General features: G+C 42.3%; 1 protein-coding gene across 1 annotated transcript in view; it reads right to left on the bottom strand.

Moving 5' to 3' along the window:
* The window catches only part of NT5E (5'-nucleotidase ecto), a 45,127-nt gene that overhangs the window by 15,909 nt on the left and 3,635 nt on the right, over positions 1-25,583 (bottom strand). Inside the window, exons 2-3 of the mRNA XM_001086989.5 lie at positions 11,404-11,626; positions 7,231-7,419 (exon numbers count right to left, since the gene is read on the bottom strand). Of these exons, the coding sequence (XP_001086989.1) occupies positions 7,231-7,419; positions 11,404-11,626 (412 nt within the window). The remainder of the gene's footprint in view (positions 1-7,230; positions 7,420-11,403; positions 11,627-25,583) is intronic.

Genomic DNA, 25,583 nt, shown 5'->3' on the forward strand with positions numbered 1-25,583 from the left:
TTATCTCACTTAATCCCCACAACTCTCTAAGGTAGCCATATCACTGTCACCATTTTAAAAAAAGAAAGCTGATGCTCAGAGTGGTTGAGTAACTTGTCCAAAGTCAGACAGCTAGTGGTGTCTGAGCCTGAGAGGAAACCAGTTCTTAGAGTTTAAAGCACTTTTCAAAACCCCATGCCACTTCCAGTGAAAGTTGGAGAAATTATATCCTTTGCAGAAGACCATCAAGCAGCAAAGTTAAGGAAACACAAACTTCAGGCCTGGTAAGAGATTCGTACCTATGAGTAGGCTTAAGACTTCACAGTAGCTGGCCATCACCTTTCCTTATAATTCAACCTTGCCAAATGACCTTGGACTGCCATTTGTTCTGTAGTCATTCTTTTTAGATTTTGGTTTTGGATAGTCTCACTTCATCTTGGAAAACAGTTTCCTGAGATAGCTAAAATGGATCAGTGTTATGTGGCTGCAAAAATTACAAACCAGAAGGTTCTGGCTTTGCTCTGTAAAGGAAGCAGGTGCTCAGGCTGGGCCATGGCCAGAAGTTTACTGAAAGGACCCAAGAGGGTGACCACCAGTACAAGTAAGTCCTTGTGCTTACCACATTCAAAAAGACCAGGAAAGCAAAGTCCTTTTTTTTTTTTTTTTTTTTTTTTTTGAGACAAGGTCTCTCTCTGTCACCCAGGCTGGAGTGCAGTGGCATAATCACAGCTCACTGTAGCCTCAAAATCCTGGGTTCAAGTGACGCTCCTGCCTCAGCCTCCTAAAGCACTGGAATTGCAAACACTGGGATTGCCAACATGCCCAACCACACTCAGTCACGAAATTATCTCTGAAGCTACCACCCACACCTCTGCCCCTTCGCTGATTCTCCCCCATCACTTAATAAACACAGATGTCAGCAGTTCTTACCAAATGCCCAAAGGACATGGTTCCTTGTCGATGAGTGTTTCCCTGTCTTGTGAATGTTGTAAGTAATAACATTGTTTTCTTGTTCTAAAAGGCAAGATTATCTAAACTGCAAGGATGAAAATTAATGGAGAGATGAATAATGATTGTAAACACCAACAACAGTCTTCCACCCTCTTTACTTATTCTTATTACAACAGGGATGCATCCATCCCATCAGACTATGCACCAGCCTGACGGCAGCATAAAGAAAACGCAGCAGGTGCTTGTCATCTGTCTTAGTTAAATTACACTATAGGCTCCATTTGTTTTAAGAGCAAAATTCTGTGGTCATTAAAATTATTTCTTTAGATACATGAAAAGTTTTGAATTTTATATTCAATATGTGTGCCTAAATCCAGAAGCAATGGAAATTAGATAATTTTTAAAAACCTGATCAATCAAATAAAGAAATCTTACTTTTTAAAGAAGTTGCACTTGTTAACATCCATTTAACAGTACTGGACACCTGCCTTCCAGTGTCAGCCTCGACACAGTCAAGGGTATAATGGACACTTCCAGGCTAGCAAGGAGAGAAGCAAAGCCTGCTGGACTGGGAGGGAAAGACGAATTCAAAAGACTTGAGGTTTCATAAGGCTGAAGGTGAGCTCTAAAAAACTACGGGAGTGAGAAAGCTTTATGGATAGGAGGCCTGTGATAAGAGAGTTGGAGAGTGGAGGCAGGGAAATATTAGGTAGAAAAGGGTGGGGTCCCTGGCAATGGCTCCACCCTCAAGCCTGGACCCATGGCCCAAAGTGAGAACTTTATATCCCCATTTTTCTGCCCGAATGTTGCCTTTTCCAAATCACCCTGGCCTGCCCTGTCCCCCATCCTGTCCTCATAAAAACCCCAGGCTCCACTGGCAGTGGAACGGCAGAGAAGGAGATAAGAGAAGAAGCAGCTTGACATTGGTGAAAAGCAGCTTGACTTCAGAGGGATGGCTTGACGGTAGGACCTTGGAGAAGAGTACAGCTGGGGATGGCCTAATGCCAGGAGGAGACAACTTCCCACACCATACCCTTTCCAGTTCCCCATCCCACTGAGAGCCATTTTCATCATCAATAAAATTCTCCACATTCACTATCTTCAATTTGTTCTTGCAAGCTGATTCTTCCTGGATGCTGAACAAGAGTTCAGGATACAGAGGGCTGTCACACTTAACTGTTAAACACTTAAACTGTCCACAGACAGCAAAGCTAAAAGGGCACACTGTAACACACGCCCTCTGGGGCTCCAGGGGTCACAGATACTCACTTAGATGCTGCCGCAGGGCTACACAGAGTTCTACTCCTGCCAGCACCCAGAAGCACTTGTCCCAGCCTCTGCACCTGCTCACCTACGTGCTCTCCCTCCCGTGAGGAGTTGAGAGCTGCAGGATGAGTAAACAAGACAACCCTTTCATGAGTCCCATGAAGGGGTCAAGGGAACGATCCCATTTCAGTTTTGGACATGGAGAAATTGCGGAGATAATCAAGTCTCCGCCTGTGGCCCCAGAAGTGAAGTTGCTGAAATGGAGTGGAGCTGTCAGTCACTGGGTTGAGGAGATCAAGGGACTCTGAACTTTGGGTATTGGATCAACTACCCACATGGATACTCTGCCAGGTGAAGGCAGGAGCTGGAGTGGAGAAGAAGATAGGAAATTGGGTACTAAATTCTCAGTGATGCGGGACATTGCTTGGAGGTGATTAGATGAGAGTGATAAGGGGGATAGATGATCTGAGCCTCAAAGGAGTTAGAGGAATAAAGTTCATATCAGTAGCCTAACAACAGTATAAGGTATTCTACCAAATTTTTTTTATTTCCCCAAATCCTGAAAAGTAAGCTTTCAGGCTGTATGTATGGATGACTTTCTATATAACAGGATGTTAGAATGGGAAGGATGACAGAATTAACAATTCGAATCCCTTTACCTGGAGGCTATGGAAACTGGTGCTTATATTCACCCAAGGCCACAGCTAGCCAGATTGATTTGCAGAATCCAAAACTCAGTTAAAATATTGGGACGCAAAGAGAGAAACAGCATCTTTGGAGTCCCTTCAAGGACAGCACAGAGAATAGAGTGCCCTGGTGTACCTGCTACAGGTACTTTTTACTCCTTTTTTCTCTGAAGGAAGTAACATGGACTAGTTCGTGACTCTAGGATTTAACTTCTTTAGAGAAAGCATTTGCATTTTAGCTCTTATCTTTGTAGCTTTATCATTTTGTAAGCCTCCTAGAGGGAAGTTCATTTCTCTTCACTCTGATGTTAGACTGGTCAGCCAGTGCTGGGGTTACCTGTATATGCATGGTAGTTGGAAAGGAAAGAAACTGGAATAACTTTCAACATTTGGGAGGGATCCATTCATGCACTGTTTTAGTCATGCCTTATTTGAAGCTGAGTTTTAAAAAAATATGAGCAAGCTACAATACAACAAAATTAATGTAATGGGTGGTAACCAGCATTTAAAAAATCAAATAACAGAACAGAAAATATGAGGGTGCAATCCACGAGCTTTGGAAAGGTTTACTTCCATGTGTGTTTCTGTATTGGATACGGTGTGTGCAGAAATGGTTCTCAGTAAGATTTAAAATTCCAAGGGATGTATTATTTTAACTGTATTTTTATTAACTAATCATATTTACCATATTCATTATTTTAATGTCATTCTAATTTCATAAAATTATTCAGCAGAGTTGTTTTCTTAAGGCCAGGAAAGTTTATTTAAACAGGCAAACATGCCTCATCCCTATTGTGTCCTGGAATTACCTTTAATGTTTTTGTTGTTGCTGTTGTTGAAACAGGGTTTCACTCTGTCATTCAGACTGGAGTTCAGTGGAGCAATCATAGCTCATTGCATCCTCAACCTCCCAGATTCAAGCAATTCTCCCACCTCGACCTCCTGGGTAGGTGGGACTACAGGCATATACTCCCACACTTGGCTAATTTTTAAAAAATTTTTTTGTAGATATGAGGTCTCCCTATCTTGCCCAGGCTGGTCTCGAACTCCTGGGCTCAAGCAATTCTTCTGCTTCAGCCTCCCAAAATTCTGGGATTGTAGGCATGAGCTGCTGTGCCTAGCCACCTTTAATTGTTATGTTCACTCATCAAAACGATGAGTATGAAAGTGGAGATTTTCATCAGAACAAGTTTAATCTTGGTAAGCAATCATGAAATGTGAAGTAAATGACTAAGTCTTGGTTATCTCAGTTTTCTCAGAGAGTGTAATTATTTACTTCAAGATTTACAGATAAGCAAACTCTAATTTTTATCCTCAAATCTTTCTTTCATCCAGTCCTTCATCATTAACTAAATTTATCTACTTAGCAAAGGCACATACAGTTGGCTGTCTCTCTGTGGGTTCTGCATCGTTGGATTCAGCCAACCATGAACAAAAAATGTTTTCTAAAAAAGGATGGTTTTATCTGTACTGAACATATACAGATATTTTCTATTGTCATTACTCCCTAAACAATAGAGTATAACAACTATTTTCATATCATTTACATTGTATCAAGTATTATAAGTAACCTAGAGATGACTTAAAGTATATGCGAAGATGTGCACAGGTCATATGCAAATACTACACCATTTATGTAAGGGACTTGAGCATCCATGGATTTGGGTATCCACAGGGAGTCCTAGAATCAATCCCCCACAGATACTAAGTCATGACTGTACTGTTATGGGAACAAAGGATAGGCTACAGAAATGATGGGAATCTGGGCATGGTCACCCAATCTTTTCAGGTCTCTCAGGGCACACTCATTGATGGACACGCACCACAGGCCATGAATGATCAGTTGTTGCTGTAAGACAGCATTGATTAAGATGGAGTAAAGACAAGTCAAGGGGAACACAGGAATGTTCATATCTGAATGAAGGGGTGAAACTCCTTTGAGTGTTCATGCGTTATTTTGGTCATGTCTCATTTAAAGCTGAGGTTTTAGAAACATGGATTAGCTACAGTACAAGAAAATCAATTTAATGAGTGATAACTGGCATTAAATGAATAAAACAGTAAAACAGAAAAGTCGGGGTGCATTCCAGGTGCTTTGTGAAAGTTTTCTTTCACTTGTATGTGTGTGTACTTTTGTGCATTTGTATGTGAATGCACACACACATATACGTTTGTGTGTTTTGGCTCCCTGTCTAAAATGTTCTTCTTACTATGGGTCAGAGTTTAAACATTTTGAAACCATTATTCTAAAGGAAGAAGGGGGAGGAGACATATCTAGCTCCCACTGTGTGTCCAAGGGTGCTGACACTGCCTCAGAGAAAAGCTAAAGGTTTGGGTTTTCACAGGTCTTATCCAGTGAGCCAGCACATAAGTAAAATAAGAACAGCTAACATACTAGGCCCTGTGCTAAGGCCATTTACCTATACATTCATTACACATATTAAATCACAGTGATCCTTTATAATAGGTACTCTTGTTACCACCTTCATTCCACAGATGAGGGTAATTAGGCATTGAAAGGACCCCATCATTAGTGGTAGAGTCAGAAGGACTTCATTGAGTCTTCACCCCTACCCGGTGCTTCCCAATGACCTGCTGCAATTATTTCCTAGTCTTGACTCTCTTAGTTCATTTAACCCTCATGGAGTTGTTGAAGCTGTTTGATTGCAATGTTATTCATGCTAACGATGTCCAGTGCTAGGTGTCATCCTCATCACATTTATGGATTGTCTGCTATGTGCCTGGGGCCGTTCTCGACATCTTATGGACATCTTTTCCCATGGAACAATATTTACCATTCTTATGAGTAATGTAAGTGCCTAATCCTTTTTAGTCTTATCTGTCAAAAACAAAAAAGCCCTATTACTGGTCATAACCCATAAATTGATTTCACCACCTCTCAGTTTAACTCAATTTGAAATTATTCCTTAGCCTGTGTTTACCAAGAAGTAAAATATCTGTGAAGGAATTCAGTTAGCACACATTCATACTGGTATTTTCTTAAGTGAAGGCCAACTTTAGTTTGTGAGTTATGATTTTGATTGACATATTTTTATGAGCAAGCAACCTCCACGACACTGCATACCAGAATATAGCTGTTTATAGTTTATAAACTGCTGTCATATATTTTTACATCTCATATAATTTTCATAGTAACATGGAACTTTGAGCATGATCATCCCCTATTTTGAAGCTAAGCTAGCAGATTCAGAGAGGCTAAGTGACCTGCTCAAAGTCGTTCAAGTGAATTAGGAATGGGGACTTTTCACCCAATACTGTGTTTCTTTCCTTTTTATAATTTATGTCTTGCTTTCTGATTGCAAAAGTAACATGCATTCATTATTGGAAAATACTCCAAAGTACTAGAAAGAAAATAAAAATTACTTTCTTAGTGATAATTCCTTTTAATGTTTTTGGGTATTTCCTACTTATTGTTTGGGGTACTTTGAGTTTTGCTTTTTATCAAAATAGCATGGCCTTTGACAACCCACATAAGGATGGTAGAAGCAGGAACCTCTTCAAAGGGAGGGCTGTTCCCACACCAAAGCCTTTCTTGCGAATGCTGATAGACAGAAGAGCTGTTTATCAGCCTCTTCTTCCTTCCCTTGGGCATACTTCAAAGATCTATGCAGTGCAAGGTGGGGGAAGTGGGAAAGGTGGAACCAGATTCAAAAGTTTTGGGACATTATAAGTTTAAAGTGGAAAACTCATAAAAGAGTTATTCTAATGAAAAGTACTTAACAACAATCTGAGAGAGAAAAAAAGAGAGTGGTGGGGGTAGTCAGATAGTGGGTAGGAAGAGTGCATGCTCTCCTGAGGACCCAGGGTCATGTGGCTTCCAGGATACTTATATTCCTAGTCTGCAAGCAGAGTTAGGACTCACACTCAGAGTTCCAGCTTCTGCTACCTGTGCAACTTACAAATCAAATCCACCTTGAGTTATAAAGGCCCTTATTTACATTATTTTGTTTATGCTTAAAGTTTTTTATATGACATGTTGCTTTTTGATAAGAATCTATCATAAATGACTTGGTTGGGGCTCAATAGTCTTTTTGTTTTACATATGTATGGTATATATATGTTTTATACATATTTTATGTCATATTTATTATATACATAAATATATGGAATTGACTTATCATGAAATCAATAAATTTCTTAGTAATGTTTGTGAGTAAGATTTACACATTCCCATTTAATGTATATTACATATATAATATATTATAGATCATATAATATACATTACATATTAAATAGCAGTAAAAGGAATAATAACAGTTACAAAGGCAAAAGAGACAAAATACTTATCTGGACATCCTGGCTCGTGCAATCCTTTTGAAACAATTACCTGTGTAAAGAAATGTGTTGGAGTGTCCTCCCACCACGACGTCCACACCCCTCACTTTCTGAGCGATGAGTTTATCCGTTTCAAAACCCGAATGTCCCAGTGCAATAATTTTGTTCACATTTAGAGTTTTTAACTTATCTACTTCAGGTTGTAATGCAGTGATTTCATCTTCAAACACTAAATTTGTTCCTAAGGAACAAAATAAATAAAATGGATATTTATTAACAATTTTTATTATATTACTTATTATACATATTAACATGCAAAGGTTAAACACCTTAATTTACTAAAGTTCAAAAGTTAGTAAAACCAAAACATATTTATTCATTAAATACAAAACCCCTAAGAAGTAAATAAAAATTCAAATCAATATCCTTGTTACATTCACTTGATGTTGTATTAGTTTAAGGTTATGGATATTGTTTTGCTCGAACTTGGTTGCAAACTGTGAGGAGGCTTCAGATATTGTTTTATATGTTTGTACATCTCAACTTCCACAATACCAATGCAGAAAATGCCTGAGCATGTAAGCATGATATACAAAATAGTATTAGCAACTCCAAGATGTTGGTTGGAAACTTGGAATAATCAGTGTTCAAATTTAAAACTGTCAAGAAGGTAGTCCTTGAATGCCTATTTTAATATGGCAGTTGATAAGTTTGTCTTGTTCTCTTTAATGCCAGCAGGCCAGGCACAGCGGCTCACACTTGTAATCTCAGTACTTTGGGAGGCTGAAGCAGGCAGATCACTTGATGCCAGGAGTTTGAGACCAGCCCAGGCAAAATGGCAAAACCCTGTCTCTACTAAAAATACAAAAATTAGTCAGGTGTGGAGGCACATGCCAGCTACTTGGGAGGCTGAGACAGGAGAATGTCTTGAACCTACCAGGCGGAGGCTGCAATGAGCAGAGACCATATCACTTCACTCCAGCCTGGGCAACAAGAGTGAGACTCTGTCTCAAAAAATAAATAAATAAATAAATAAATAAATAAATAAATAAATAATGCCAGCATTGGAGCATTATTGAGCTCTGCGTTAATAATGGGGGCCTCATCTAAATGTTGCTGGCACTGGGATTGTGTACATTCTTCTCTGGGTGCTTATTACTGCGCATAGTGGTAACAAACGATAGCCTTTTGGTACCCACTGTCAAGCATGGCTCTCATTGCGCAACCCGGGTGCTCTGTGTGCAGCAAGACAACTGGTTCCTCCCACTGGCTCTGCAGCCACACTTGAGCAAGCTTTGAGGTTTTATGGCTATGACTGGCATGAAGGTGACTGCAAATACAGGCATACTGCCCTGAAGTCGTGTCTGGTACTCTGTGACAAGGGAGTCCTCCAGTAGATCCAGACTCTCTTATGCTGATTTCTAAGAACCAGCACTAAACAAGGAGGGGAGGGTGGGAGAATGACATCTCATTAAAAACTTTCAAAATGCAGGAGTCTGCAATCTCCAGTTTGAAAAGCACTAATCCAAAGAGTAACAAGATTATTAGAAATGCATCCCTTGTTCCACTGTGATGTTTAGGAATGTCTGTGTGCTTCAGCAGGGGAACTCCTGAGTCCTTAAGATTAGCCAACTCCGCAAGTGCAAGTTATCATGGAAGATAATTCATGGCTGACATCATAGCCAGGGAGGCCCCAGAATTACAGCCTCATAATTAGCAGCTCACAGATGTGTTGGACTGGCAAGGCTGCCAGTAACTCATAGGCAATCTTGACAAATCAAGAGTTGTAGTTTTGCCACCATTGTCTATCATGAGAACATCAAGGACAATCAGCCTCCTGTTGGTCGCCCCGAGAAACCCAGGGCTCCCCGTTGCCCCTCAGTGCTATGTTGCTTTCTATGTGAGCCTTTCCTTGAGCATCTCTTTGAAACAACAAGGTGCACCTTCCCCCATGCTGCACTTGTCATTCCCCTCCTGCTTAATTCTTCTCCACAGCCTTACCACCTTCTGACACACCAAACCATTTACTCATTTATTGATTCCCCTGCTAAACATGTAAGCTCCAGTGGGCAACTTTTTTTTTTTTTTTTTTTTTGGTCAGTGTCCCTGGTGCCTAAAACAGTGCCTGGCACATAGACAGGTGCCCAGGGGAATGACTGAATGTCAAGAGTATGCTACCATCTTTTGCTTAAGGTTTGGCTGCCAAGAAGGAAAAAAAAAATTCAGAGAAATGCCTCTGAAGACAAAGGAATGTATTCTTCTATTGTATCAGAAATCTCACAGGACCAGGCATCCCCTATATACAAAGCATGGGTTATATTTCAAGACGTCACGAGAAGAGTTGTATTACAGGTATTTCATGATCTAGCTAAAATAAATTAGATTAAATGTGCTAGAAATACAAGTTATACCCCTGTGGGTGCCCAGTCCACTAGGACTGGGAGAACTGGGCTTGATTAGGGCCAAAGAACTATAGGAAGAATCCACACCAGGCTGCTGGGCCTGTGGACTTGGAAGAAGCAGTGCTCCTGGAAACATTCTATTCCACGCCATCCCTTTCTTGCACATTGGGCCCTATAAAATGCAGCCCTCTCTTCCAGAAGCTGCTGGAAACAGCATTGTCGCTTTGGATCCCCTCTCTGTTACAGCCTGGTAAAGGGCTGGCCAGAGTCCCAGCTGGGGCAGTTTGATTTCTGGAGGCGCTGTGCCTTTCCACCAAGAGCCCCACCTCCTACCTCCTTATGGGTGCCTTTTAAAGAAGAGACAATGCTTTCCTCTGAATCACACCTGAACTCCTTAGCCCTACAATCAAGCCCTGACCCAAATTTCTAGCTTTTCCTAGTCAGAACCCATGCTCCAAGAAATGGAACTACCTGCTATTCTGTGACTGTGGCCCCTATACCTTCCTGCTCTCATGTATTCATCCCAGCAATGCTTCCTGAGGACTTACCATATGCCAGGCATTGTGCACAGTCCACTGGGCAATAGTGAGACAGCAGAGGTTGCTACCCTCATGGAGCCTGCATCCTAGCATACGACCCTGACCTCACTTCTGGAATGTCCTGTGCCCCAGGGATGTTTTACACAGCTCTCAAGGGGACCAAGGAGGTCAAGTGAACGTGACCCCAGGGTGGGGTTGGGGGGTTCTTTAGCAAGTCCTCTCACTCTTCTCACTGACCACTCCAGCCCCAGGCGCTCCATTCTGCCTCCATCTCTGCCTCCATCTCTGCCTCTCTGCCAGCTGCAGGACCCGCTCGCTGCTCTCAGCAAACACAGCTAACTTTTCTATTGTTGTTTCCAATGGCCTGGACTTATTTTATAATAACAACAATAAATATATATTTTTGAATTGTCAATTATATGATCTTTATCAGTTATTTCTTAATGAAAACTCATGTTTCTAGATAACCCTAGCTCCTAGTTTCCCTTTTCTTCTTCAAATATGGAAAGACATTTAATTTGGATAATTTAAAGAAAATGTCATTTTTGTGCTCATTGCCAAAGTGTTTCAAAAAGTGTTCTTATAAAAGTGCCTCAAAATAGTTTCTTGAAGGGTCTTAAGATTATATATGTGTGTGTGTGTGTGTCTTATGTGTATGTATCATATATGTATGTGTGCGTATGTCTTAAGATTATATATATTATATGTACATGTGTGTATATATGTCTATAAATGTATATACATACACTTATATATGTACATGTATATCATAAGATCACTATATATATTTCTGGGAAAGTCAGATACAAGAATGTCATTAAAACGAGATAAATAATGAAAAGCGAGAAAGGTGAGTTAGCTAGACATGTAATAATCATCCTAGAAAAGGAGCGATAAGGTAAATTGAGGTAAAACCCCAGCTCTGGGCTCATGGCTCCACAGGAGAAGGGCAGTGAGTTTTGAGGCTCTCATTCTCTAGTAAATGAATCTGTACTGTTTAGCACTGGCTATAAATTGTCTCCTCTTTCCATTTTGAAAGCACTGAATTAGACAAAGATACTGTTTTTGTCAACAAAGAAGTTCACTGAGCAGAAGAGGACATCTCTTTAAGAAGTACCTTGGAACAACAGCATAGAATTTACCAGATTGCTTTTATCAGTATTATTCTAAGCGCACTATTTACCCAGTTGTTCCTACTTTTATCTACAGTCCATAAATATAATGCCAAGCTGTGATTTAGGGCATCTGTTTTCAAGCAATGAGTGCTATAAAAGGGGAAAATACCTGGATTTGAGAGAAAAGGGGTTTCTTTGGAAGTGTATCCAACGATTCCCACAACTTCATCACCAACAGGAAGAACTTTATATGGCAAATAAAGTCCTGATATTTGAGATGCTAGTGGCCCCTTTGCTTTAATGTTTGCACTCAGAATTGGAAATTTGGCCTCTTTGAGGAGTGGCTCAATCAGTCCTTCTACACCATTATCAAATTCATGATTTCCCAGTGCCTAGGTAAAACGGAAAAGAGAAAAAGAGTTAGGTACTTTGGAATTTTCAATGAGAGAATACTTTAAAAACATTACATTTGCCCAGTATCTCCCAAAACTGACTAAGCTCTACGAGACATATTCCATGATTTTGTGTCCTCCTCACTTGGGTCAGGCCCAGGGACATTCAGATCATCATATTGGTTGAGAACTGCTACCCGGGTGTCACACCACCTAGGAAAGGTGGTTTGCCAATGTGCATACACAACACCTGGAGAGCTGACCAGGGGTCCACTGTCCCACCATCTCAGATCGGGGGCAGGTTCCAATGTTCACATTTACCAGCCTCGGCCCAATTTTTCCATGTCGTTTTTCTTTTATAAACCCACATCTCAGATCCCATCATTTAAGCTGCTATCTGCTGGAGAGAATGATTAACATCAGCAGGACGTTAGCAAAAGGCAACCTGAAAGGTACGCTTGGCAGAGACCAAAGGCCTCCTTCCTCATTTCATCTCCTTGGTCATCATTCACCTAGGTTCCCACAATTGCTTCTTCCCAAGCACTCTTGTGGGAAGATGAAGATCCTCAATAGCTGGCAGGAGCTAGCATCTCCATATATTCCAGTGTGGCTCTGGCTTCCTCCTCCAGTCAGCTCTGGGCACCATTTGCTCCAGTCCTAGCAGTTTCATATTTGGGGAAGAACTCCATGGTGAAATGATTATGCAACCTTCAGCGGGTTCTGAACCTGTTTCCAGCGGAGGACTTCAGGAGGAGCAGGGATGGTGACAAGCAATCCTTCTTAGCTCTCTCCCATTCCTCACTGGTTGAAGAGTGGCTGCTGGGTGCAAAACCACCCATTGTCTGTCACTGTGCAGCTCCCCATAGTGAGTCGGGGGCTGGGGTGGGGGGACTGGGGGGAATCCATGCAGTGGCCCCAATGACAAAGCATGACATGTCAGCTGGCTTCCCAGAAAACCTTCCTGTCCTTCCTCCATTGGCCTCCTGGATACACCCATCTCCTCTGGCCCCCTACCTACCTGCTTGGGCTGCCAAGGCTGGTTTGCTGACTTAGTACTTAAACCAGCAGATCTCAAACTTTCTAAATACCACATCCAGTTTCATTTCACTTTGTGGGTCGTCTAGGAACAGGCATGAAGTGCTGGTTGGTGACCCATCCATTTAAATGAGGGCCCCGTGCGCTCTCTTACAGCCTCACCCTCTTCCTTCCTTGCTCATTCCACACTCTGTAATGGCATATTAGCAGGGTCTTTCTTTTGTATCAGTCTCCTGACTATATGAGTGCTCCTGGGCCACTGGGCCCTGCCACCTCTCCTGCTCAGTGCTGTCCCCCTCTTTGGCACACAGGCATTCACTGAGTACCTGTGCCTCCAAGGGTTATGTATATATCCTCATGTGAATGTGCTTATGCAGAGAAAGCAGCACAATGTCTTTACATTCCTACATTCTTGTCTCCCCTATTAAATTCAGAAGTTTGAAATTTGCCTTTTCCCCCATCTCTGATGATCTACCCATTTTTACCTCTTCCTGTTATGTAATTAATTTTCCTCTTAAAAGCTGATCTGGTCTTACACCTTCTTGCAGGCTTGGGTAATTGTTATTTTTTCCTTCTATTCTCAGAATGTTATGATTTTTTCCTATGGTGAAATAAGTCTCCCTTGTTACAGTACAATAACTCTCTGGCTTAACTATAAAATTATTTTGTTTTTAATGAATGTTTCTACAGTTCTTCAAGAAAGACTATCCAACTTGTTAGCCACCTTGCAGTTTAACCGCAACATTATATTCCCAGCACTCGGCAATAGCTGAAGTTATAGTTTTCCTTTATTTGTTTGATGCCTTCTCCACCTCTCCATCCTAACTTGAGCCTAATCCCCCTGAAAGTAGTGACTTTGACTGTCTTTTCATCTCCCTTGCCCCATGGGGAGAGGAGTCCCTGATTCATGGTGCTCAATGTGGTGGGATGGACTGAGTAAATGATCTCATTCCTACTCATACCTTCAACTGTAAACTGAAAATCTCCAGCCCTGACTTTTCTCCTGATGTCTAGATCTGTATGTCAACTGCCATGTGTCATTTCCTCCCAATGTCTCAAATGTGCCCCAAGCTTACCAGGCTCAAAGCCCCTTCCCTGTGACTCACTGTCTTGGCCCAAGATGCTACCATATACCTAGTCAATAAAGCCAGAAACCCTGGGGCGGTGGAGTCCTGCCCTCTCCCCTCTCCTTCACCGTCACTTCCTCTGGCATCCCTCTCCCTTACCTAAATGCTCCAGTTTCCATTCACCTATTGTTGCTGCCTTAGTGTGCTCCTGGACTATCACAGCCTCCTAGTTGGGTTTCCAGCTATTCTTGTTTCTTTCGCTAAACTGTTCTTTATATTGCTGCCAGAAAAATCTTTCTCAAGTGCAAACCTGACCTTGGCAATCTCCACCTTAGGTCTCCACAGAGGCACAGCCTTTATGATAGAAGTAAACACCCTAAGCAGGGCCCATGGGGCTCTTAGGGATCTGGTTTTGCCTTCCCCTTCAGCCTCATTCCTGATACCTACCCCATAAAGTATGAGGAAACAAGGCAGGGGTAGCTCCCTCCCAGGCTCCTCCCGCTCCTCAGCAGTGACCCAGGGCACATCTCAGATGGGCAGTGAATGAATAAAATAAAAGCAGTTAAGGAAATGAGCCAGCATTGAGTCAGCACTTGCCACATGCCAGCGTCATGGAAAGTGAATATGTACAGAGTACAGAAAATCTGATTTCATGCTGTGAGGGTGGTACTCTTATTGCGCTCATTTTACTGATGAGAAAATCTGAGATCTAGAGAAGTTAAATGAATTGTTGCAGATCACACAATTTGTAAGAGGGAGCTGGGACTAGAACCACTTCTGTTTGATTCCAAAGTTCTTAACCTCTGTGCTTGGTTGTACATTTGCATAAAGCTTAGCACATACAAAACACTAAAAAAAAAAAAAAAAAAAAAAAAAATTCCTAACTACTTGCACAGCGAATGTATCCCTCGCACTACCACAGTGCAAGTAGTTAGTACCACCACGTCAGGGATTCACTGTTGAATGAATAAATGAATGAACGAAAGAATCACTAACAAGTTTCTTTCTTCTATACATAGCTAACTTTTCCACAGAAATTAATGCAGACAAATTCCTTTATAAATACTTATTTTCTTTAGAAACTCGTATTTTCATTTCCCACCTTGACTTCCTTCTACCAGTTTTTCTTCTATTGCACTTATGAGAACTCAGTGATTCCTAAGCTCTTCAGGATCATACTACTCACCTCAGTACACCAAGTTCTCACCACACCGAGGTATACTGCAGGCACTCAAAAAATCTTGTAAATACATTGATCTAGTTAATTCATTTCTGTTATTTTTGATTAATAACATGAAAACATCTCAGGAAAAGACTGCCTAAGAGAAGAACGTAGAGCAGTGAAATATAGGGGATCATAACAGAGCAGATAATCTTACGCTGCTTTCTTTGGTCCTCTTGAACATTCCCATGTAACTTTCCATATTTCCATTTTTTGTAGCTAAACTGTTACTTGCCACTTATTGTTTAACCATCAGTTTAGGCATTTGATTTCCATGACCCTAAATCATATCTTTTTTTTATTTGTATAAATGTATTTGTATAAATCATATCTTTTTTTATGTGTCTAAATCATGTTCTGATGCTCTTTCTCTCTTGTTCTGTTGCCTTCCAAACATTTCATTACTAAGATTGAGCTCATTCATTCATGAACCCTAGTCCTTCCTTAATTCTAGCCCTATGACATCCTGTACGTGTTTACTAAAAACATTAAACTTCACCAAATGCACTTTTCTGTAATTTAAGAGAGCAAAGCCCAGCGAAGTGATCTTTAGTATCTTCAACAGCAAAATCATAGAAACATAATGTGAGCATCTGGCCCACCCCCAGCTTCTCACCCCCACCACTTTCTTTATGTAGAAGAAAGCCTAAAACACTATTTTTTTAAAAAAGAATTGATGGTTTTACATCAAAGAAACTTTCCACACTCACACAGAACAATTAACAAACCCTCAAAAAAATTGTTTCATTCACAAACAAGTGCCAGTAAAATATTAGTAGAAATATAAAGGTAACTTATAAATTAAAACACAGAAATGAAAACAAGAAAACCTGGGCAATTGTCCAGAGAGTGCTACTGGAGTGCCAGGCTGTGAATTGTGAAGCTGTTTGGCTAAGCTTTTCACCTGTTTCCAAGCAATTTGGTTTCACTCACTTTACAACGAAGACATTGCTTAACTACTTTTTACCAAGTTTGTTTCAAATCCTGACTTCCAAAAAGTTTTAATGGTTCACACACCAAATCATACCAAAATGGAGCCCATTTAAAAGAAGCAGGTAGAGTGAGTAGTTTTATTAATCATTCAGTAAACATCTGCTGGGTACTGGTGCCAGAGCTCACCTGGTGTCACAGAGAACATAGAGTCAATCTGATGTGTGAACAGACAGCCACAGTGGACAGATGGTTAGAGATGTGTGTGCAAGGTACAGGTGATACACCAGAGACAGACGTCTGCAGTAGAAGTGTTATGGAGAGACCTCAAAGATGTCACACCTTGAACTGTGTCATAAGCGGCTCATGGCATCTGGCTGTTTTGGTGCTCCTGGAACTGAGGGCACCTGAAAATCCGGCAGAAAAAAAAAAATGATGCAGCTAAGAGCATCTCTGGGAGATCAGGGAGGGTCTGTATGGTGTCCAAGGAGTCAGGGCTCTCATTTTGAGGGAAGTGGGAAGCCTTGAAGAGAAAGTAGGGCTGGAGGCAGTCCGGGGTGCTTGGAAAGCTCAGTCTGGCGGCCTGCAGTGAATGGACGGGAGCTGTGTGAGCCTGGTGGTCAAGAGACTGGCAGGAAGACACCTCTCCCGCAGGGGTGAGGTGACACAGCAAGTGGGACAGTGGGAATGTGGTGGGGAGGTGACACTGAGGGGACAGTGCAGGAGTGGAAGCCACAGGAATTTTCAGCTGACTAGGCATGAGGGCATGGGCAGGCGAGAGGATGGGGCTTCTGGTGTTTCACTGTTCCTCCGTGCATTTCCAACAGGAACCATATGCATCCTCCCAAGCGTCTCACTCACAATGTCACTGGAGCTAAGCGCCCTTCTCTGCTGGTGGTTGGCCTGGCAGGATAGGGAGGAGTGGGGAACTAAGGGAAGATTGGGGGCAGAAGAAGCAGTTACCCCCAAATCTGTCTAGACCACTCCACAAAGCGTCTCTTGAAACAAGAGAAGAGAGAGGGGTGCCAGGCCTCTACCCCACCTGTCCCCTCCCATCTCCCAGTGTCTTAACCCACTTTGCCTGGTTTCAAGCTGGGTGGGACCGAAATGGGGGTAGGCTTTGGAAAAAGCCTAACTAACTGTTACTCTTGGAATAAAAATTCTGCTGCAGGTTGAGGCAAACTAACCAACGATGCTGTACCAGGGGCTTGTCAGAGCTGGGTCATGGTGATCTCCTCACAGCTTTATATATCTGGAGACACTCATTTCCCAGTTAAGAAAGCAGCCCCTGTCTCAGGTGCAACCTAACTGCCTCTTGGCCTGTCAGGTTTTTTCAGCCTTCAGGGCTTTGTGGCTTGCTTGCTTTTTGTGGCTCAATTTCCTGCTAAAGTTTTCACTGTGGCTGTTGTGTTCATTTGTCTGAGGCTTTCAAAACAGAGGTCTTTACTATTTTGGTACACCAGGACAGAAAGACTGTGTTTTGAAACCTTTTTTTTCCATTACAACACACATAGAAAATGACGAGACTTGTACAGAGTTCAAGGTCACATGGATGGGGCTGCCAGGGGCAACTGGACAAGGGGCTAAAGGACCAAAAACTCCAGCCTCAGGATTTAACTCTGTCTCTTTCCCCCTTCCCCCAATTATTTATTTGTTCATTCATTCAGTAAATATTTACCAAAGATTTCTCCTGTGTTAGATACATTTTAAATGGTTATAGGGATCAATTAACGCATATTATTTAATTCTTTAATAACAGGGAGACGGACTGCTTTGAGCAATCAATTCTAACTGGGGAGATCAGGAAGTGGGTGATTTCTCTATAAAAATAAACTGTTCCAGAATAATAAGAGGCCTTCATGGAAGACTGCTGGATGTCCACTGACCTCTGTGTTTCCTCCTGCAGACAATGTAGACCAAGGTCCTGCAGGCCAGGGTCAAGTCTGAGGCCTCCATCCTGGTTCCTGTGTTAGCCAACATCTCTGACCTGCTCTCACACTGTGTGTTTTCATTCCTCTTGCTCTCACCCCAGGAGTGTTCTCATTATTTCTTTCATTCACCTATTTACTCAATACCAACGGGAGCATTCATTTACAGGTGAAAAGAGTAAACGGAGAAGTGGCAGCTCTTCCTTGGAAGAGCTTTGGGAAAAAAACATAGAAGTTGGCACATGGCCTCAGGACAGTGTGGTCAGGCAGGGGAGTTTCAGTGTGGCTGCTAAATTCCGTTGCAGATTCCATCCACATTGTGTGTGGGTGAAATGTGATAAAGAGAAAAGTCAGAAGGATTCTTCCCTCTTTATTTAAAAGTATTACCTGTACCATTTGTTATTTGTTAAAGATATATTTTACTGTTGTGAAAAAACCAATAAACAAATTCCATGCTTATTATTAGTACAAGGATGGAAAATAATTTTTTTTTTTTGAGACGAAGTCTTGCTCTGTCGCCCAGACTGGAGTGCAGTGGCGTAATCTCGGCTCACTGCAAGCTCCGCCTCCCGGGTTCACGCCATTCTCCTGCCTCAGCCTCCCAAGCAGCTGGGACTACAGGGGCCCGCCACCACGCCTGGCTAATTTTTTGTATTTTTAGTAGAGATGGAGTTTCACCGTGTTAGCCAGGATGGTCTCAATCTCCTGACCTCGTGATCCACTTGCCTCAGCCTGGAAAATAATTTTATCTTGAGTGCCATCTCTAGTTGATTGACAGTAAGTCCTTGCAGTATGGGGATAAGGAGGACTCTGAGGCTCAGTCCAAACACAGTGGGAAAGGCTGACTAAATCAATTGTCTTCTCTCTTCTTAGGGACAAGTTTTTCTTAGCATCTGCCATGGACAGGGTAAGGGTAGGGGAGGGTCACATAATGATATCATGCATTTGTTTGCATTTCAACTTGGGTGAGTACCCATTTAATTTAGTTTCCAAGAGATGATAATTGAATGTTATTTTGAATTCTTTTTAGCATATGAATAGAGATATTATTACTTCATAATTACCTGAAGTAATTTCCAAATAAGGTCATCATATATCCCCAAAGGGAAGGTAGTTTTTGGCTTGTATAGAGAATTCATGTGAATTACAAGCCAGACTTTATACACAAACTTTCTCTCATGCCTAACTAATTGCAAGGTATTTTTAATAATCAAAACAAGAAACTTGGATTCAGAATATCTTCATTCTTCGATCTGTGATTCATATGACCTTCTGGGTCTTATTCTTAGTGAACACGGTTTACCCAAAGCCACTAGACTTTTATAAGCTATCCACATCAAATGTAAATATTGACAAATACCCCCAGAAGGTGTTAAAAATACCAGACTGTATCCCACAGGGTTCATTTAACAATAACAACAGGATTTTGAGTCACAGAAGAATAAAATCTCCTTTGGTTCGTCACATTTTCATTTGGTTTTGACTTTAAACATCAGGCAAAATTCCAGGTATTTGGGAGTCAAAAATACTGGGCTGGGCTAGGCTAGGGAATGGAAACCAGAGGGATGAGGCAGTAAAAATGTTCCGAGTGATGACAAGATGCTGAAACATGTCAGAAGGGAAACAAAGAAATGTTAGACGGTAAAAACAAAGGAAAGGGGAGTTTCTGTAAAAGCAGTGCAGGATGCATGATGCAGAAGAAAAGAATGTTTTTTTAATCCACATAAATACATTTTAATAATGTCAAAAAGCCATTTGTCAGAGGTGTGCAGCACATTTATTTAGCTAGTCACTTACACACTGGCTCATTTGTTAAGGGCTGAAGTTGCAGGAAGCCCTATAATTGAAGAGCTAAAGAGACAGCCTGAGCTAGGCATGGTGGTTCACGCCTGTAATCCCAGCGTTTTGGGAGACTGAGAAGGGATGATCACTTGAGCCCAGGAGTTTGAGACCAGCCTAGGCAACATTGGGAGACTCTCTCTCTCTCTCTCTTATTTTTTTTTTAATGAGACACACCTGATTTATTATACGACGGGGCTCAGTTGCCAATCACCAGCATCATCCAGGGAGGATTACAAATTACATTTGGTTTGGTTGATAGGTTTCTGGCATTGTTGCTCACTTCTGCTGTTGGATTGGCTTCCATCCCTGCAGTCCTGGGCCAGGGAATGTTGGCCACAGCAGGTGAATGCGGCATCCCACTGAATGGCAGGAAACACCCTGGGGCTCAACCCAGCTGCACCTAGCTTTGGTTGTTGAAAGAATGTATGAATAAGCAAGTACCGAATAGACAGCACTCTACTTGTATGGGGAGGGGGGATGTATAAACTCTCCATACATGCAAAATAGGCACATCAACATTCAGAATTAACTGCCCGACTAATTGAGGTCCAGGAAGGTTCAACTATATCTCTGAGGGGCTAGAGGGCTCCAGCTAATATTTGGATTATATATAGGACTAATTATTCAAGTGAGGGAAAAGAAGTGTCAAAAGAATATTCAAATTCTTGTTATGTGACTGAGGAAAATAAACACTGGAGAGTACAGAGCATTCAGATGTATTTGTGAGTGATGTACAGAAAGCTGCCAATATGATGTTGATTCATTTGGTTCTCTCCAATTTTCAGTTAAGAAAACAACAAATGCTATTAATAGTACAAGGACAAGATGAGCTGAGAAACTACCTTTGCTTCCTCCCTCCCGTGCCTGAGGCTGGTCATCCAGCCCCTCTCTGCTCTGGAGTTTAGGCTGGAAAAGAGGAAGCAGAGGCCTGAGGCCACATCCCCAGGATGGGAGTGGGGCTGTTCCTGTCTCTGAGGCTTGGGGATCCACAACCCCCTAGACATTCACAATTTCTGACACTTGAGCTTTAGGAATAATTACTTTTGTTGTTGTTATTGCCTTTTTAAAAGTGTCATTGCAAACAGGATCTCCTTTTCTTTTTTTTCTTTTTTTTTTTTTTTTTGAGACGGAGTCTTGCTCTGTCGCCCAGGCTGGAGTGCAGTGGCGCGATCTTGGCTCACTGCAAGCTCCGCCTCCCGGGTTTTTACGCCATTCTCCTGCCTCAGCCTCCCGAGTAGCTGGGACTACAGGCGCCCACAACCGCGCCCGGCTAATTTTTTGTATTTTTAGTAGAGACGGGGTTTCACCGTGGTCTCGATCTCCTGACCTTGTGATCCGCCCGCCTCGGCCTCCCAAAGTGCTGGGATTACAGGCGTGAGCCACCGCGCCCGGCCCAGGATCTCTTTTTCAAGCTTCCCAAACTAGTATTGCTAATTTGTCTTCCCCAAGAAAGGCTTCCTGATCGAAGATAAAGTAATTCTGACAGTTTCCTTTAACATGAGAGTCCTTGTAAGCACTTGCCTTTCTCCTTAGAGACAAGTTTTTAGGGGAGGAGGAGAAACATGCTCACTGCTGATTTAGGCATAGATGCTAAATATGAGGGTCTGATGTGTCTTCTTCTATAGACCAGATCTTTAGCTCAAGAATTCCCATGCATGGGTGTTAGAATTTCAGTCATTTTTGCTTTTCTCTGTTTAACCTCTCTCCTTTATAGATCTTACCCAGCCCCTCTATGTGGTTAAGAGGAACTTGAATGGCCATTACCCACTCTGCTATCTTCTGAACAGTAATTTTCACCCTAGCAGGTCCTGACTGCTATCCTCAGCACTTAGCAGAGAGCCTGGCATGTGGTAATGCTGAATGAAGATTTGCGGATTGAATGAATAAATGAGCCCCGAAGACTCAGGCTCAAAACTGGGCTCATGCTCCTCCCATTCCCCAGGCCATCATTTCTGTTACTACCAGAGTAACATCCCGCGAGCATCCTGGAAACCTCTTCACCTGTAAAACGGTGGCCAACTGGAAGCACCTGAAAGACCTATGCTATCTCTCCACAAGGAAATAGCTGCCAATAAATAAATAAATAACTGTGAAGGAGAAATTAGAGAGTTGTCATGCAAACTTAGACTTGTCCAGAGACAACCAAGTAATGTGGGCAGATTAGAAGCAAGAGAGAGGAGTGGGGAGGAGCTGAGATGCTGAGAAGTAACATGTGATAGACCACCCTCTCCAATTCCCCCACTTTATAGATAAGGAAACCACTGCCAAACTCACACAGCTAATAAGTGGAAGAGCCAAGAAGTAAAACCTGGGTGTTCTGACGTCCCATACAAATCTCTTTCCACTGCTCCTGTCTGCTGCAGCCTTATACAGTCCAATGGTGCCCAGTAAGTCCAGGAAAAGTCTTCAGATTGCATTTCAGGGCTTGCGATAGCAAGCCTTAGCTGTCAGTGGCAAGCCGAAGTAGAAGAATCCAGCCCCTGTGTAGGAGCATTAAAACCTGCTGACTGTCCCATTGCCTGGTGCTTGAACCCTCATAATCATCTTTTGATTACACCCTCTCTTGAGCCACCCCTGCCAAGAGAAGGTGAGTACAGCCAGCACTTACTGTGGACTGGCCCTGTGCTAAGCATATTATATGCACTACTATCTCTTCTAAACCCCACAGCACCCTAGGTGTGGAGACATCAATCACATACCTCACACATGTGGAAATGGAGGCTTCATGAGATTAAATAATCTGCTCCCAGTCCATAGATTCTAAGTGGTAGGAAGGGGACTTGATCCCAGTCTCACCCCCACGTTTACTCCTTAGCCCTATACCTACCAGACAGCCTGCCTTTTGCAACTGGTTCCTGTGGATTTGGCCTCCCCAATTACCAGAGTTCAGGCGTTATCATCTCACACTTGGACTGCTGCCTGGCCTTTTTCCTCACCCTCTTCTCTCCTGTCTTCTCCCTCCCATCAATTTCTACTCATCTTCCAAAACTGTGATTTGCCTGCATAGCTGGGAGGGTTTTTCCTCACATCAACCAATTCCCTAGTTCTGTGTGGACACCAGCTTGGTGTCCAACAATTCAAATGGATTCTGACACTCTCTACCTGGACTTAGCATCAGATCCCACAAGTGAGAAGGCTCAAATGCACAAGACTGCCCCCACTTCAGACACCAGTCGAGAGTCCTGGGCCACCTGTATTCCCAACCGACTAGTTATAAATTGGAGGTTGCCATGACCCTATCCTTAGGATTGATAATTGGCTAGAACAATTCACAGAACTTGGAAAGCACTTTACTCACCATTACTGGCTTATTACAAAGCATACGACTAGGGAACAAGCAAGTGAAGAGATGCACAGGGCAAGAGATGGGAGTGGATGTGTGGAGCTTCCATGCCCACTCGTGCGCATCACCTTCCCAGCACCTCAATATGTTCACCAACTTGGAAGCTCTCTGAATCTGGTTGTTTAGGGGTCTTCATGAAAGTTTATCATGAAGGCATGATTGATTAATTCATTGACCATTGGAGACTGAACTCGATCTCTAGCCCATCTCCTCCCTCTAGAGGTCAGGGAGGCCGGGCTGAAAGTTCTAACCCTCTAGTCATAAATTAGTCTTTCTGGTGACCAGCTCCCTTCCTGAAGCTATCTAGGGGTCCCCAGTCATCGATCATCTCATTAGCATACAAAAGCGCGCGCACACACACACACACACACACACAAACTGCTTTTTCTACTGTCACACTTAACACAGAACACTTCTGTGACCAGATGTGTGTGGGATTTCCCCCACACACCAAGCAATTCTCCAGAAAACACAAACTGAGAGTCCTATAATTGAATTCAATTCTGATACTGTCTCAAGACACTGTCAGATCCCATAGGTTAAGGGCTCAGTTCTACAAGACTGTCCTGACTTCAGGCTGATCACAAGCCTGAGGTTGTGCTTCTGGCTGAATGGCTATAAATCGGGGATTTCCATTGATCCCTCCGTGGCTTCAATTAACTTGCTAGGACAGCTCACAGAACTCACTCATTAGTTTATTATAAAGGCTACTACAAAGGATATAGATGAACAGCCAAGTGAAGAATGGATAGACCAAGGTATGGGAGCAACGTGGAGCTTTCATGCCCTCCCTGGGTGTGCACCCTCCAGGAACCTCCACGTGCTCAGCAACCAAAAAGCTCCTCACATCTTGTTCAAGAGTCTTTGTAGAGCTGAATCTCCTGTCCCACCCTCCTTTCCTGGACTTTGGTGGGTGGGACTGAAAGTTCCAATTATTTGATCCCCTAATCCCTTGAACTTGCTGGTGAGTGGCTCCATCTTGAAGCTATCTAGGGACCTCACCCTAAGTCTGCAGGAGTATAAAACCAAATATTACCATGGGGTTATTATGAATCACAAAGGACATTTCTATTACTTAGGAAATTTCTAGGGTTTTAGGAGCTATGCGACAGGTACTGGGTACAAGGACCAAATATTTATTTTTTATTATACCACAGTTGTCTTCTACTCAGAAACCACATGGTTGCCCGTGGCAACATAGCTCAAACTTCTCAGGTGGTCATTAGAGTTTACACGACCTCTTCTGCCATGATTCCTGCTACCTTACTTTGGTCCGACCTGGTCCATTGTGTAGATTCCTGCCTCTACACCTTTGCCCCATCCTCCTGTCCCTTCACTGAATCAAAACATTTCACTGTAGGTCTCCAGTTGTTCAGATATGTATGGGACCTCAGAGGTAAGCTGGTTCAAACTTCTATTTTATAGATGAGGAACTGGTGATGCTGAGAAGTGAATTGCATAGCCACAGATTGTAGATTTATCTCTTAAAATGCAGAAAGAACCGTAGTGATCTCTGAATTTCCAGTGAGGAGGGTTAAAGGTGATAAGCTTTAAATTAGCAAACTATTAAGTGAACTTTCAAAACACAAATCACAAGGAAAAAAAGATTAATTCAATTACAACAAATGAAGAATTTCTATTCAATGAAAGATACCATGGACAAAATTAATAGACCTAACATCATCATAATATGTTTGCAGTCTTGAAAATTGATCACAGATCAAAACCTATAACTCCTGAAAGTCAAAAAATATAAAACTAACCCAATTTTAAAAATACCAAAGAATATGAATAAGCAATTAGGGAAGAAGAAACTTAAAAAGTTAACAAACATGTAAAAAAAAGTCCAAACTCACTAGTTATTAGAAAAGTACATAATAAAGCAGCAATGTGTATTTTACACCTACAATAAAGCTGGATACTGCCATGACATATAGGAAAAATACAGAAATTTACATGTCCTGTTTGGGAATGGGAGCAGGTGGAAGAGAATGGAGGGTGCCAGTCATTGAGGAAAGCAGTCTGGTAGTACTCAAAGTATGCCCTGTGGCCAGCAATTCTGCTCCTGGTTAGAAATCCTCTGGTGAGACCACCCAGGAAGATATTTGGAGCAGCATTATTTGTGGAGGCAGGGTGTTAGGTGCCATCTCCAAACCCATCGGCCAGGGAGCACATGTGTAAAGTACGTGGAGATGAGTAAAATACACAGAGCACAATTCACAGTGGTGTGTAGGTACAAGTGCATCTAGGGCAACATGGACAAATCATAAAAACAACAAGTTCAGGACAAAAGAAAGAAACAGAAAGGGTTAAATAACAGGACTAGGTATGCAATTATAAAATATAAGCACATAAAGGTTTTGCAAGTGCATGTAGAAACAAAACTATATGCAGTCATCAAACACATTAGAATGTTGTCTATGTGGGAGGTGGAGGGTAGTGAACAAAGGGCCATTCTATCTGACTAACCTGTCCCCTGGGTGAGTTAAAGGCAGGGGCCATGGTTCCCACCCTGGCTGTTGCCTCCCCCATTTAGGAGCAATTGGCTAGGGTTAAGGCTGCAGTCTTATGGGCAGGAAGCGGGTTCAGC

The sequence above is a fragment of the Macaca mulatta genome, chromosome 4, assembly GCF_049350105.2.
Source record: "Macaca mulatta isolate MMU2019108-1 chromosome 4, T2T-MMU8v2.0, whole genome shotgun sequence".
Classification (NCBI taxonomy): domain Eukaryota; kingdom Metazoa; phylum Chordata; class Mammalia; order Primates; family Cercopithecidae; genus Macaca; species Macaca mulatta.